This window comes from Amphiura filiformis, chromosome 5 (assembly GCF_039555335.1).
Source record: "Amphiura filiformis chromosome 5, Afil_fr2py, whole genome shotgun sequence".
Classification (NCBI taxonomy): domain Eukaryota; kingdom Metazoa; phylum Echinodermata; class Ophiuroidea; order Amphilepidida; family Amphiuridae; genus Amphiura; species Amphiura filiformis.
In genome coordinates, this window is record NC_092632.1 from 48,545,542 (window position 1) to 48,562,010 (window position 16,469).

Sequence of the window (16,469 nt, forward strand, 5' to 3'; positions counted from 1 at the left end):
GGTGCAAGTTTCAACCATTTTGTTTTATTGATGGCCCTAATTTCATGAAAATGTGGTTTATGGTTCTTTCAAAAATGCTAATTTTTCAGGAAGATTTCTGACAATGTTCCCAAACTTGGCGGTCTGCACTACTGACCCTTTATCTATATTACCAGCGTCACGGGGAGGCAGGGGGGCAGACGCCCCCTATGATTTGCAAAAAAAAGAGGTAAAAGGAAGGGAAAAGAGAAAGAGAAGAGGGTGGAGAGAGAAAAAGGGAAGGGGAGAGAAAGAGAGGCGGGAAAAAGAAGAAAGGAGCCATTGCCATGGTTAGGCGAAGGGGCACTGGCTTTTTTTACCAGACTTCTTGTCTTTGTTGGAATTTTTTCTCTTTTTTACTGCATAATTTGGGGTGTTTGGCATTTTAAAAAAAGATAGAAAAAATTAGCAGCTGGAATTGTTTATTGTGCCAGTACAGTTTCAGCAACATTGATTGTCACAAATGATAGGCCGAAAAGAATCCCGGACAGAATTTGGACTGGCAAGAAATTCTCCCCATCCCCATGAACATTGTTGTATTCGTCCGAATGTGCATATGATATTAAAACATGATAAACCATGATATAAAAGATATATATATATCAATAGTATCAATAGTATCAAAAGTTAATACATACCCGTATAAGCTTACTCCATGCACATGTGTGATCTGTGCATGAGTGTGGTTTGTGATCAAAACAAACTGCGCAGTTTGTTGTGCGCATCATCTCAAACGACCTTACAATGACCTTTTTGAGTTTTTCTTCTTCCTGTATGTGATGGGCGAAAACCAAAACACCTGAAATGCATTGGTCATTCGACCCGATGATTTTATTATAGATCACACTGCATATCTCAAATTGCAGCACTTGGACAATAGTACGTATAACTGATCTTCAACATGAACATTCCATAAAAAGGTATTAAATATTACTTCTGAAATATAAAGCATGAGTTCATGAGGGTTAACATGTTTAAGCTTATCTAAATAAATCTACACTTGTCACTATAGTATAATTTTGCAGTAAACCTTTCAGGAGCGCGACTAGTACTAGCCCTAGAACTCTGGCCATAGTATCCGTTTTTACTTCCACTAGGGCCAGAGGCACTTACATTGAAAAAATTGTTGGAGATGGTTGAACGCAACAGAACAAATAAATGATGAAAATTGACCTTTTCATTGTGTTCGTGGGTCACCGCAAGAGCTGTAAAATTCCATTTGAAAAAAAAAAAAAACATATTTTTCATATTTATGCACACTTTCCCTACCTATTTAAATGAACCTCAATATTGACCATCATATTGTACCCATTTGTGTTACCTTCAATTCGACGATCCCTGTTGATTTGCCGTGAAAACGCTTGCATTTACTTGGAGGGAATTGTTCAGTTCTTCCGTTATTTACATCATTGGCATCATTTGACCTCTTGACCTGATGCGAAATCTTCCGTATAATTGAAGACCAAATTGAAAAGGCTAGTTTGCGTATGACGTCCTGTCAACCAGACCAAAAATGCCGTACTGCGCAGGTCAGTAACCAATCACATCGCGCCTTTGCCCTGACGTCAGACGCAAACTAGTCTTTTAATTCGGTCTTCAATTATACCATCATGCAATCAAGATCTGACCTCGCCACATCTCGGGGTCGTCATGTCCATTTTACTTGTGGGGTGGATAAATGACGGAGTAGTGGACTAGGAATAGTAAATTAACATGAAACGTAAGACACCTGTATAAAACGAGAATAACTCACGCATGTCCGACCGGCCGGCCGCCCGTTGGAATAAAAAATACACGCTGGATTGTCTTGGAACTCCAAATGCTTTAGTTACAAACAGAGATTGCGCTAGTAAAAATGCATTTCAGCCAATGCCAAAGTTCATTTCGGACTCCCCGTAAAGTAGAATAGTCCAGATTATCGTAACCTTTGACATTGCCAATATCACACAAATGTCGTCTATTTCATACCGTAAAGAAGTATGAGCAAGTTTCTGAAGAATATTGGTAAGTTTAAAGGCCAGATATCAGGCTAACGAATATGATCTGCATATATAGAAAGATCCGATCGTTGTCCTAACGTCAAAATTTGATAAATGTCAATGGTACAATTCCAAGCACGTGAAAGTCGGTAGGTCATTTCTCAACACAATACCTGTCAGAGGATAATTTACATAGGCACAAAAGACCGTGTTCAACGTGGCGTTACTCAGCCAAACATGGCAGAGTAGGTCCCGGATGGTCGTACATGTTCCTATCTCCACAACGTTATACCTTTCCAACAAGGAAAGAGATACTAAAGGCGAACGTCTAACTAGTACCGTGATGTTGCAAATTCGAGCTATAAATCGCTTGCAGTAAACTTTTGACGAGTGCTTATTTTAAGCATACATCGCGTATTTATTGCGTTGGACGCACTTGTCTCTGATTGGCTGCTGAGCTGGCGATCTGCTGTTGCCGTGCCAAGTGGAAATTTATGAATGAATGAACGTTATTAGCTCCGAATGTGCAACATCACGGTAGTCGCGCTCGTCAAAGGTTTACTACATTTAATTATAACAACACGTACGGCGCGCAGTTTATTCATAAATTTCCACTCGGTAACAGCAGGTCGCCGCAGCCCATCAGAGACTAGTTCCAGTAACTGTAACTCGTCGTACCTAGAGTTACAGATGTCATTATGTTTATGATAAAGACTGAAGTCTTGCTGGCAGGACTAATCAGAGACAACAAGTGTGTCCAACGCAGTAATACACGATGTACCGTATGCTTAAAATATGCGCTCGTCAAAGGTTTACTGCAATTGATTATAGATTCTACAATTTAAAGGTCCGTAACCCGATCGACGGCATCATCCCCGATTTTTTCATTGTTGATGAGGTTTTGGTATCACATAATAGATACTATTTTTCTCATTACTATCCTGAAATTTGACGCTCCAAGTCGATGTATTTCGGAGAAATCATGAATCACAGCGGTTTTACAGGTATACCAGTTTGTAAACAATAAAATTACTTCGGATCATGGGAAGAGAAAAAGCGAACCACGCTAAGTGCTGAGGAGACGGTTCGCCGTATATAATTAAAACAATTCCTTGATTATTTCAGTTGGTGAAATAGCTCAATTGGCTAGCGCGCCGTTTACCCGCGAGGTACCCGGTTCAAAACCCGGTATCGGAAGGTTTTTTTCTCTCCATTTTTAACCCAAACTTTTTTATATTCATTTGAAATGTACATATTGCAAGGGGAAATATATTTTGTTTCCTTTTTTTCTGAAACGGTACGAAAAAAAACAAATATTTTCCGTTCAATACGGGCCGGCATTGCAGCATGTCAGCATTAAGTCATCTGAACGGGAATTGTTGTTGTTGCATGCCTACCCAGAATGCAATTCACGCATACAAGGTATTGGATTGCAAATTTGGCTATTTATTCACATTTACGCTGAAAATGCTCTCGTTTTTTCACAAAGCAGCATAAATCGGGAGATATTTGATATTAGTATGTACTTGTAAAGACAGTCCAACTCCAGTACCAATAGGGTTACCCCCCTTTAATGTAGCACACATGCCATAAAGACTTGAGCATGTATATTGTTATGATCACAGATATCCTGTGTTTGATTCTGGTTCTGTTTTAACAGATTTATAAGCATACTTCTAACCATCCAACCGGTGTATATTAATTTTGTACAGGTCCTGGCTATGCACATGTACATTGTATGCAATGATGCATGTTGTTGTGCGGGTACTATACCTACTCGCTATGTGTACTATGACTTAAAGCCATATTATAACATTTCTTTAAAAATAGATTAGTATTCATTTTCAATAAAATATTAGCATTTACTGTCAGATACATGGGTAGCGCTAGAACTAAACACTCCAGTGTCCGCAGGGACCCCCGAACTTGCAGAAAATTAAAAAGTAGGGGGTCCGGAGTAGAGTTTGGTGAGTCCGAGTTACACAAATGCAGCATAAATAGTATGTTTGCAATTGCGCTAGACTGAAAAACTGTTGGTCTGCAGGGACCCCTGAACTTGCAGAAAATTTAAAAACAGGGGGTCCGAACTCTATTGTGGTGGGTCCGGGACCCCAAAAAGCGACCTAGCGCTACCCCTGGTCAGATATGTCCCCTTTTAATTTTGAGCCGAACAAGTGAGGTAAAGCAAAGAAAATAGGAATTTACAACTAGCGCCAATGCATGTTACTCCGGCGTTTGTAATATGGTACGACCCTCCGGCGTGTGTGTGTTTGTCCCGCACACGTGTAACGTAGTACTGTGTTGACATCGCATACACGCGTTTGACTAATATTTCTATCGTAATAATAAAACGCTGATTCAGGCGGTTTATTCAGAATCTCGGATTTTGACCAAACGACAGCACCTAAAGTCTTGATTTTTGCAGAGAATCTTTGTTTACTAAAGTACATTACAATCGTGTAAAAACCTGAATTTAAAAATTTTTTGAGGGCGTTCTTCTCAGCAAATGTTATAATATGGCTTTAAGTATGAGCATGACGAGAAGACAAAGCTAAAAGCATTTGGCAAAATATTTTCGTTTGTGCCTTAAATTTATTAGTCATATACATACATACATTTGCTAAAGAATTCGAGCTTTGAATTTACTCACCGATAGCTTCGCATTCGAGACTTAAGTGTGAAGCTGTCAAAATCTATTCATAAACCTCATGAATATATGTGATTACTATATGATATAGACGGAGTTAAGATGCAAATGCAGGTTATTGAAAAAGTATTTAATAATCACCATGTCTCATGACGTACTGTAGTACATAATGTACTTTTCAATGACCGTGTTGTGTGATTATTTGGACATTGCATGATTGCGCGCAAGTGCAAATTTTGTCAACATTGCGTGATAGACTTTTGAGCGAAAAGTGACAGTTTACGGGAATGAATGATTGGCTAATGACTTTGTATCTGCTATTTTTCGGGTATTGTGAAAAATCTTAAACATGCTTTTTCTGGAAATACCCTGTGGGGCGCAAGATATTCTTTATTGACCTTGGTTCCAAGCAAAATGTTAAGATTTTTCAGTTTTACAATACCTTCAAAACAACCAATGTAGTCATTGTTGTGATATCATCCAGGAACTATTATCTTACGCGTAAGCGTACACAGAACTCTAGGTGTGAAGCGCCCTAATCTGGGCAGCCAAAACTTAAGACCAATCATGATGAACATCATACCAGGGCAGTGATAATAAATATCATTATTATATATCATAACCGTGTCTGTATATTACTTCATGGTGGCAGCAGGTGGGATAAATTCCATGGATTTGACAGAGGAACTCTGATCCAAATCAACGGAGGATTTCGTCTAAATCTGGACAATTTCCTAACTCATCGCCACATCACCATGGTCAAGTGCAACAGACCATCCCTCGCCACAGGGAACATCGCCGCAGGCCACGAATTCTGCTATCGAGCGAGTCACTCGTTGAACCAAGAGTTGAACTGCAACATGTTTTAAACACGTAACGACGGCACACTATTTAAAGCGAACACTCACATCCTTCGGTACCGTATTTATGGAAATATACCGGTGGAAATTTTGTTACCGCTTGACTATAACGGATTATAAAGGAACTTTATATCGTCGCCGAAATCTGTGCTTCGATTGTCACCTTTAGGTTGAATTAGAGAGTTTCAACCATATCATAGTACATCGTGTCTTATTTTTGTGTGCCCTGCCCTGGTCAAACATCAAACTCGACGAGTTAACGAGTAAGTTTTTTATAGAACTAAAGAACTGCAACTAAGCCCGTAGCAAATAGAACTTTGAATCATCCGTGTGAATTTGAAATCCTTTGCTATAAATTGTCATGAAAACTTTTCACCGACAAAGTGCTGACGAACCCCAATTTTCCCGCCGAGTGCAGTGAGCCTGGAAGGAGGAGACCCCAGCCCAGAGCTGATGCGCCACGTCTTAGCCTAATCACAGAGGATCACTACGCACAGCCGGAGGAACATGCATTGCTAACTTTTACACATAGAAACGGACTGCATGCTGTGTGGATTACCAGTTCCAAGGCCTTAACAGATGTTGCCATGGTTACCTACTAGGATTCTGAGAAATCAATCTATTTATAGCGAGACTTTATAAACATTACCAACGGACTGTCAGCTGTTTACTCAGATAAACAAAGCGATACCAAGAGAAACATTGAGCATATTCAAGAACTAGATCAACTGTGCTCCAAGAGACTTTTTACTGAAACAACTTTTAACAAAGAAAAAACCTTTGTTAAAAAGATTTTTTAAGTCAAACCTTTGAGTGGTTATAATAAAAATAAAAAAAAAACAGTGATTATTTTCTTTGTTTGGAACCAGATTTCTTAATATTTTACACAGTTAATTTTGTTATGCTTTCAATATTGAGTGTTTTAGTTATGCACAAACACCTTGGTACCAATATCTTGTAACCCGTTGCTTGTACTAACCATTTCGTAAGTCTTGTTTTCTCTTTAACCTACCCCTAAATACCGTTGCTGTTCCTGTATTCAGGTAAACCATACCTTGCGCAGCCGTGTATTTGAGATAAATACCATCCAACATGACATCCAAATATCCAGTAATGAACTGGGATGTACCAGACGAAGCGAGGAGTTTAAATTATTTAAACAAAGACTCGAACTAACTATGTTGGACAAAGAAGTGACGGACAAAGAAAAACAGGCAGTGAAGATCAAAATCGCTGTGGGAAACGAGGATTGAAGAAAATAAACACTTCTGGCCTCAGCGATGAGGACCAAAAGGACCCAGAAAAACTCTGGAAGATCTTTGATGCCCAGCTAAATGTCAACGTCAACTTTAGAATACACAGACTCGAATTGATGCAGTTTAAACAGCGACCCCAAGAAAAGCTTGACGATTTCATAAATCGATGTCGAAACAAAGCAACTTACTGTGAGTTCACGACAGATGAGATGGCCGAACGCATCGTAGAGTTAGTCATTGCATCAACCCCCATCCAACTATTCCGGAAAGACCTCTTAGAGGAACCTAAAGGGTTTACGCTGGCCAAACTACTAGAAGAGGGCCGCAAATATGAAGCCTTGCAGGCCGGCGGCCAGAGGATACGGAGTTACAACAGGGATGAAACAAAGATCGCGGGTGTAAACCAACGCCAGATAGAGTGCAGGAACTGTGGACTCACACATCCACCCAGGAAGTGCCCTGCATACACGGACACATGTAAGTCCTGTGGCTCGAAGGGGCACTGGGCGAAGAAGTGTAGGAACTCACGGTCCAACCATCCCGCCCCAGCAGCTCAGGTCCCAAGAAACCGCGGTCCAGACCCAGAAGCAAATCCCCAGGCCCTGGTAACAGAAGGTTTGGAAGACCTCAATCCCGGAGAAGCCGACAAGACTACGGGTCCAAGACAAACACTGCCGTGAACGAAATATCAGGCGAATTGAATGACGATCTAGAACATCACACATTCTACACCGTCAAAGTTTCCAACCTGTGTCTAGAAGACGACGACACGGAAGCATACGCCACCATAGATATAACCTGCCCGAGGAAAACGGGTCAACACCAGCTTAAGCTGAAACCCGACACGGGCGCAGAGGGTAACACACTACCTCTGCGGACAGCTAAGCAAATGTATAAGCATCAATGGAAGAACGTCGTAAAAAAGACAAGAGCACGGCTCACAGCCTATAACGGCACAAAGATCAAATGTTTTGGAAGCATACATTTGGAATGCAGGGGTGTAGACCCCCAGTGGATCACACAGAAGTTCTATGTAGTTGACGTGAAGGGGCCGGCAGTGGCAGGACTCCCCTGTGCGTGAAAAACGAATCTGGTGACCATCAATGCCATGCCGGCAAATAGCCCTGCAGTTGATGCAAACAGCATCAATACCATCAACATCAACACCGTGGCAGACTTGAAGACTGAATACCCTGCCCAGTTTGACAAAATTGGCAACTTCAAACGCATAAAGCCAAGATCCATCTTATTGAAGGCGCCGCCGCCGGTTGACGCTACCGAAGTATCCAGTCCACCTGAAAGGTAAACTAAAGGACGAAATAGACAAGATGGAACAGCAAGGCATAATAAGGAAGGTGAACTACCACACTGACTGGTGCAGCAGCATCACCACCAGCGTCAAAAAGGATGGGACATTGCGGTGTGTTTGGATCCTAAGCGCCTCAATAATAGCCTCAAAAGGTGTCCACACAAAATGCCCACCTTAGAAGAAATCAATCCACAGCTCGCATAAAAGCTAAACACTTTTCTAAGCTAGACGCTACGGCCGGTTATTGGTCTATCCACCTTACGGAGGATTCGCAAGACCTCACCACCTTCCGCACACCATTTGGACGCTACTGTTTCCGCAGACTCCCATTTGGCTTGTCCATAAGCCAGGACATCTTCCAGATGGAGATGGACAGGATCGTGGAGCAGGTTCCCGGATGTGTGTGCATTGCTGATGATATCGTAGTCTTTGGAGAAACCCTAGAAGAACACGATAAAAACCTAGTCCAGCTGATGGAGGTGGCCAAGAAAGAAGGTGTAGTTTTTAACAGTGTGAAATGCACCATACGCAGGAGCCAGATCAGTTTCTTCGGATCAGTGTACACGGCCGACGGTATCAAACCGGACCCGAAGAAGGTCGAAGATCTGAAAGCCATGCCAACACCTCAGGACAAGGAAGATCTTCAGCGATTTTTAGGTGTAATCACCTATCTCGCAGCATATATACCACATTTAGCAACGAAAGCTAACCCGCTAAGAGACTTGCAAAAAAAGGATATACCATTCCTGTGGCAGGAAGACCACCAATCAGTCTATGAAGAACTAAAGAGCCTCATGTCAGCAGAAACGATTATCTACGATACTACGACACTGAGAAACCTACCACTCTGGAAGTAGATGCATCACAAAAAAGAACAGGCGCATGCTTGCTACAAGACAACAAACCTGTTGCGTTTGCTTCGAAAAGCCTAACTGAATGCCAATCCAGCTATTCAAACATCGAGCGAGAAACACTCGGACTTGTGTTTGGAATCACCAGATTCCATACATACTTGTTCGCGAACGACTTCAAAGTAGAAACCGACCACAAACCACTCGAAATGATATGTAAGAAGCCCCTGGCAAGTGCACCACCCCGACTAAAGCGGCTATTAGTCAAGGTCCAGGGATACAATTTCGAGGTGGTGTACAAGCCAGGGAGCAAAATGGTACTGTCAGACACACTAAGCCGCCTGCCAAACCCGGATAAATCAGCAGAGATCCCACTAGACATCCAAGTCGAAGGCGTAGACTGTGACGATGTGGAAGATGTATACAAAGTCGATCTGATCAACTTCGGTCGCAACAAACAAGAAGCCATGCAGCAAGAAACTGCACGGAGCCCAGTCCTTAGAACATTAGGGCAAGTGATCAACAATGGGTGGCCAGACACCATCAAGGAACTTCCAAAAGACATCCGACCATATTGGGGATGTCGGGACGAACTAGGTGTGTCTAATGGAGTAATATTCAAAGGATGCCAAGTGGTGATACCCGAGCCAATACGCCAGGACATTCTTACACAACTCCATGAAGGTCACATGGGGATAGAGAAGACCAGAAGACTGGCTAGAGAGTCGGTATACTGGCCTGGAATCAACCAGGATATAGAACACCTCGTGAAAAACTGTGCGTTATGTCAGGAAAACCAGCCAAGCCAACGCAAGGAACCACTGGAACCTCACGAGATACCAACAACCCCATGGACCAAACTAGCATCTGATCTGTTCACTCTGGATGACGAAGATTACCTTCTCATCACAGACTACCACTCCAAGTTTCCGTGCTACACAAACTAACCAACACCGTAGCGAGACGGTGTCACGGGCAGCAGCAGCTACATTCAGCCTACTGGGAGCACCAGCAGAGATCATGTCTGACAACGGACCCCAGTACACAGGACAACCGTTCCAAGCCATGTGCGAGAAATGGGCGATCAAGCATACAACTTCTTCACCCAGGTATCCCAGGTCGAACGGACTAGCTGAACGCACTGTTAGAACAGTGAAAGCATTGATCAAATAATGCAAAGCTACCAAACAAGATCTACAAGTAGCCATGCTGAACTTGAGAGCAACACCCATCGATTCCAATCTCCCATCTCCAGCGGAGATATTGATGGGAAGACAAATCAGGACAACACTACCGAGCTACCAGAACCCTAGAAATCTGCAACAAGCACAAGACATTGCAGAGAAACTTCACCAGAGAAAGGAGAAGATGAAAGAGGATCATGACAGGAGTGCTGGTCCGGAGCTTCCGCCACTTCACGTTGGTCAAGAAGTAAGGTTACAAGACCAGCAAGGCAAGTGGAACCCAGCAGAAATCACTAGACTATGCAAGGAACCACGATCATATGAGGTGGAAACACCAGGAGGGGCAACGACACGCAGAAACAGGTCGCAGATTCGCGAAGTGCCAAGTGCTATCAAGGAGAGTAGCAAGAACGCACCTAAAGACACAAGTATCTCCAAACACGTGCATTTTCGCACCAGACCTACGGCGCATAGTACAAACAAGGACGCCCAACCACAGCAGGAGAAAGCAGATCCTAAGCCGCCAGATCAACAAATTCAACCAGATCTGGACGCATAAGCCGTAAACCAAAACGACTCAGAGATGAAATGTGAGTGGTATGTGTCCTCATCTGCACGGTATGCTGCAAGCGTATCGGTTGTTTGAATGCAGAAACAGCAGCACTGTTGTTTACGTATGCGTGTCTGTTCTAACAAGTCGTTGTAATCAAGTTACTTGCTATATGTTAGAATTTGTTACTAAAGTGTTGTGCATAAATGATTCACAATTTACCAAGATGCAAATACACAACGCAGACATGACAATCAAGTTAAGCAAAATCAAAATTTATTGGTAAAGTTCAATCGCAAATATACACTGCATTTCATACAACAAATTTTAAACTTTTGATCCTAATTAATATTAGTAACCACAATTCAATCACATTCAATACAACTGCCATTAGAATGTTTTTCAACATATTTCACATCTGATGATTTTAATTTAATTATTCCCCAGTGTGCTAATCCAAAGAAAGGGGATGTTGTGATATCATCCAGGAACTATTATCTTACGCAGAAGCGTACACAGAACTCTAGGTGTGAAGCGCCCTAATCTGGGCAGCCAAAACTTAAGACCAATCATGATGAACATCATACCAGGGCAGTGATAATAAATATCATTATTATATATCATAACCGTGTCTGTATATTACTTCAGTCATTAACCTCCAAGTAGAAATCAATGAAGCATAACACGGTACACCATGTTTGGTGGTTCGGGTTGGAAAAGTTGGAACCTCGGCCTCCAACATCAAAATTTTTAGATCCCCCTAAAATTAAAAAAGTGTGGCTTTTTTATTCCCCTTTTATATGGTCTCAATTTTTTTTATCCCCCTCCCCCTTCGATCATGAATGTCCTAAAAAGAAATGTTTTTAACTCATTTGGTATATTTTCCAACCCCCCACCAAAGTGTTTTTTTATGACCGCACCAGAAATGTACTTATCAGTTGACTCAGCAAAATCACCTTTGTCCATATTCAAACAATCAACAGAAAAAAAATGTCACCGCTGATCTACCGAAAAATGATAGCTTGTTACTAGATACATTGTAGCCTCAAATGTTATCATACAATGTGCAAATTGAAATAAATAAATAGATACCGTAAATTATCTAATATATTTATTTAGGCCTAGATTTTATAACTAGATAAAAATGTTTGATTTATCTATTTATTTATGCATTCATTTATTTATTATATGTTGCAATAAAAATATATAAATAATTACCGGTATCTATTTATTAAAAAAATTAAAATATAATATAAAGTCAGGTAGTAGTACATCATTACTGACAGTTTCATACCAATATATCAATGATCATCAGACTGTAAATGATTATATCAATAAATAAGTCAATAATACTTGGATGCAAAATATGAAGAGAAAGAATCACCTTGTGCAAAAATCAATGCACACTGTCTCACACTATCTAGCCTGCACTCGGCCAATGAAGGAAAGCAGTATAACCAAATTAATTTAGTTTGTTTATGTTTGTGTCTACATTTTGACACTGATTCTCAGCAGCAATGATTTTGCGCTTACTAATTATGCCTTTTTCCATTTTGGCAGGATTGATTAATCTTCAAGATGAAGCCAAGTTTGCTTTATGGTCCTTGAAGGTACAAGCACCATTCAAAAAGAGATTAGCAAATCACAATAAACCATCATTTTAGATGAATCAATGTGAAATGTATCAGAGCTGTCAAACTATGTATGGCTAGCTCTTAAAAACAGAGTGAATCACTTAACCTCAATTCAAATGGGCCCTCCTTCAGAAGACAGTGTCTAATTACAACCTGGCCTCAAAACTATATAATTTATGTCTTGCTGAGAAATACCACATAATGACAGCACCCAATTATAGTATTTTTAAACAATCATTTAAAACTAGCGTCAAAATGTAGATAAACATAAATACAAACTCAATGAATTTGGTGTAACATAATTTTTTTCTTGATTCTTAATTGGCCAACTGAAGGTCAAACAGTGTGCAGGGGTGCATTGATTTTTGCCCAAGGTGATGTCCATTCATAATTCTGCATGTACATGTATTTATGTGCTGTACTTATTACCAAAGATTCTCAATATATTGAGTATCTTTGGTATAACTTGTATTATTGTTATAGTACAGTCGGATGATTGACCCCATCATGGGTGGTTGGTATGAAACTGTAAGTAACAATGTACAGGAACTAAACACTACTGCATGTCTTTATTTATATTATTGTATTTACATATATGTATGTAAATAGATAATTATTTATATTTTTTATTATTATCTATTTATCTATGTATTTCTGTATCTATTTATTCATTTATTTATTTATCTATATTTATAATTATTTATAGATTTATAGATAAAAAAAATAGATTATTCATTTATTTATCTAGTTATTTTTCATTTAATTTATTTATCTATTATCTATTCTTTTTATATATTTTGGAATATTGACTGTTAATGTTTACCAGATTTTGGTCCATGAAATATGTGGTATACATGTATGCATAGTCTATATCACTTAGTATGTTGTAGTATTTGGGAGTATTAGGTTTATAGAAAGCCTATATGGAGTTCTAGTACAAGTTAATTAACCCTAACGCACCAGTGTTTTGGGGGGAGTGGAAAGGGAAAAAAGGAAGGAAGGATTAGAGAGAGATGCACAAAGATGTTTGTTTGTTTGTTTTGGTCGGAATTTGAACCCAAAACCTCTTTTGTGGCAAGCACTATCTAGACCTAGGTTGGCAACTAGTAGCCACAGTTTATTGCTGGCATGGCCAATGCAACCATGCGTATATCACTTAGGCAGGGTGATTACTTTTTTGATGTTTTAAAAATGTCTTTTGCATAGTTGTGTAATATGAACCCTTATGAATACAGTCCGACACTCTTTTACAAAATAGTGTTGCACTTTGTATAACTTGGTTAATTAATTTTATCCTAAAGACCTGGTGCCTCTGATAAGTTACTATCTTTTTGTAACTGATTTGATGCATTTTAAATAGTATGAAGATGTTGGAAATAATTTACACGTAAAGTCTTTAAAAAGTGCACTATAATCTGTGCAAAGGTTTCTTTTATGTGTTAACCATCGGCTTCCATCGCGTATATATGTGTGACATCAAACATGTGCATAGGACCTTGTGGATATAATAAGCGCTGGGCGGTTAGAAGTACGCTTAATTTGTAAAAGGAAATCTCCAAAAAAATTATGATGTTGTTTTTTTTACTCATTTTGCAGGTTGGTGGACAAGACCATTACAATTAGTGAAACGCTAGAATTCGTAACCAACCATGTCGTACACACGACTGAAAAAAGTTGTGGTTGGTGGTGTTGCAATTGGAGGAGCAGCAGTGTTGGGGTATTCACTCTCAAAAACTTCCAATAGGATTAAAAAGGTATGTTTAGAAGTAAGATAGACTAGAGGTAGTAGAGGCACATTTGAAGGGGAACAATGGGAGCTTTCTTTTCAGAAATCTTCTTTTTTGGCCCCCACACATGTGTGGGGCTTATGTTATCATCCAGATGGTTGCCTGGTTGTTTGTTTGTTTCTTTGTTTGTTTGGCTGTCCGGGCAGAAGCAAATTCTTTAATCCACTGTGCAGCTCTAACGCAAGAACCGATTGACTTCATTATTATGTTTTCAGGGTTATTAGGAGTTAAGAAAACCTAATAATGATAATATTGGATGGCTTATTTAGCATGATACCATAATATATCGGATTAAGTCATACAAATATCGAACTCGCCGTTGGCTCGTCCGATATTTTTATGACTCAGCCATCCAATATTATATCAAACTTGGTATGGTGATAGGATATGGTAGCCTGATGTGCTGTATAGTTTTGTGACATGTTATTTGCATATTTATGAATATTAATTAGCTTATTTGCATATTTTGCCTACATTTTCATTAATCCACTCTGCAGGTTAAACGTAATAACCGATCAACTTCAAACTTAGTTTGGTGATTGGATATGCTGGCCTGATGTGCTGTATAGTTTTGTGTCATGTTATTTGCATATTTATGAATATTAATGAGCTTATTTACATATTGCATATTATTTGTATTTACAAACCTTTGTTATTTACACACCTTTGTGTGGGGGCCACCTTAATTACGAACCGCGTAATTCTAGTTTTAACTTACTGGATTCTAACACACCCCTCCACTCTTCAAGGCAATTTTGTATTTGCCTTTGTTTTTAAAACAAAACAAAACAGATATGTTACATGCAAAAAAAAAACAAAAAAAAAGAATCTGTTTTTACAATCGCAAATTTCCAATTTGCGAGTGTTCTGTTTTTGGTCAGTTCTTCTTTCTTCTGTCAAACTTTTAACGAGCCATTGTAGCCATATGCTTTAAGCCAATGTGACCATATTTGGTCACAAGGACCATTGGGTGGGGGCACGAATGTTACATGACCAACTCGGGGTCAAAGGTCATCCAAAGGTCATTATGGCCAAAATGTGATTTTCACTAAAAATGCTACTTCCACAAATTACATAACACAATGTCGTCACTTGCATACCTGCATCGCCTTTAGCCAGTGTCTAAAAGTTGTACAAAGAATTGGGGTCAAAGGTCATTAAGGGAGTAAAATCTTACAATTGCATTATCTCAACATCTGTAAGGGGTATGGGGCTCAAACTCAGTGACAACAAATCTCATGACCAGGGAACATTTTACAGGGTCAGGTCAAAGGTCATGCAGAGGTCAAATTTAAGAAATGCATTTTCTGTACATCTGTAATGGGTACGGGACTCAAACTCTGTGACAACAAACTTAATGACCAGGGGAATATTTTGGAACACTTTGCAGGGATCAGGTCAAAGGTTATCTGGGGTCACCTTAATACTGTGTTTTGTTATTTATTGTGTTACATAATGTGAAGATGATATTTAACCTTTCATTTTGTGAAGACATATTATATACAAATACCTTTGATTTTCCCTAATTTAATTCTACTCCTTGGTTGGTAACTAAGAAGTTTCATTCACACAAATCTGTGTGCATGCCAGTCTTCGCAAGAATCTGATCAAATGCTCAGTTGTGGCCTCAATGCTTGAAATAAGCTTCTAGGGTCATTTGGAACCTTGGGTTTGGAATCTATGGGCTTGTCAAATTTCACAGGCCCAAACTCAAATTGTACACTGGCCCAAACTCAAATTTTTCCCAGATACTGTTGCATGTTACACTGGTCCACACACATTCTGACAATTCATGAGACTCTCAGTCTTGCAAATCAAGAAGGGATAATGTCAAGGATTGATGTTGAAGTTAGTATTGAGTCGTACTGACTTTGGTGACGAGATGTCACGGTCCTGCAGTGATTTTCACTGGCTTTTGGGCAGAGGGTCTGCTTTATTTTAGCACTGTTAGGACTATTAGAATCTATTCCAAATATTACAAATTGAATAATTTTGACTAATTTTTTTCAGAATCATCAAGCTCAGGTGATTGCAGCAGAGCAGCGCCATATTCATGCAACCATTCCGCTCCCTACAAGGATTCAACAGCTTCATTCTCTAAAGAATACACATGAGTTTGATGTGTTGGTTATAGGTGGTGGTGCTACAGGTGCTGGGGTAGCCTTAGATTCTGTCAGTAGAGGTAAAGCTTTTTTTTTGTTAGAAAATATGTAGCAAAAACTGGTCTTACATTATTATTCTGGCTAGGAAGCAAACTAGAGACCGACTGCTCAGTGCCAGAGATGGGTAAGTGCAATAGCTACCCTGTGAACATTTGGCAATTTACATACAGTATATTGCAGTCCTATACACAAATTACACATGGCAGCTATTGCACTTACCTCTTCTGGCACT

At 39.8% G+C, this 16,469-nt stretch overlaps 1 protein-coding gene across 2 annotated transcripts in view; it reads left to right on the forward strand.

Moving 5' to 3' along the window:
• Window positions 1-799: 799 nt before the first annotated feature.
• Window positions 800-16,469, forward strand: part of LOC140153286 (glycerol-3-phosphate dehydrogenase, mitochondrial-like) — a 30,932-nt gene continuing 15,262 nt past the window's right edge. The window contains exons 1-3 of one of the 2 annotated variants that reach the window (XM_072175991.1): window positions 800-938; window positions 13,885-14,042; window positions 16,086-16,257. In XM_072175991.1, the coding sequence (XP_072032092.1) occupies window positions 13,938-14,042; window positions 16,086-16,257 (277 nt within the window). In that variant the 5' untranslated portion in view covers window positions 800-938; window positions 13,885-13,937. The remainder of the gene's footprint in view (window positions 939-13,884; window positions 14,043-16,085; window positions 16,258-16,469) is intronic. The other variant, XM_072175992.1, reaches the window with a different exon arrangement.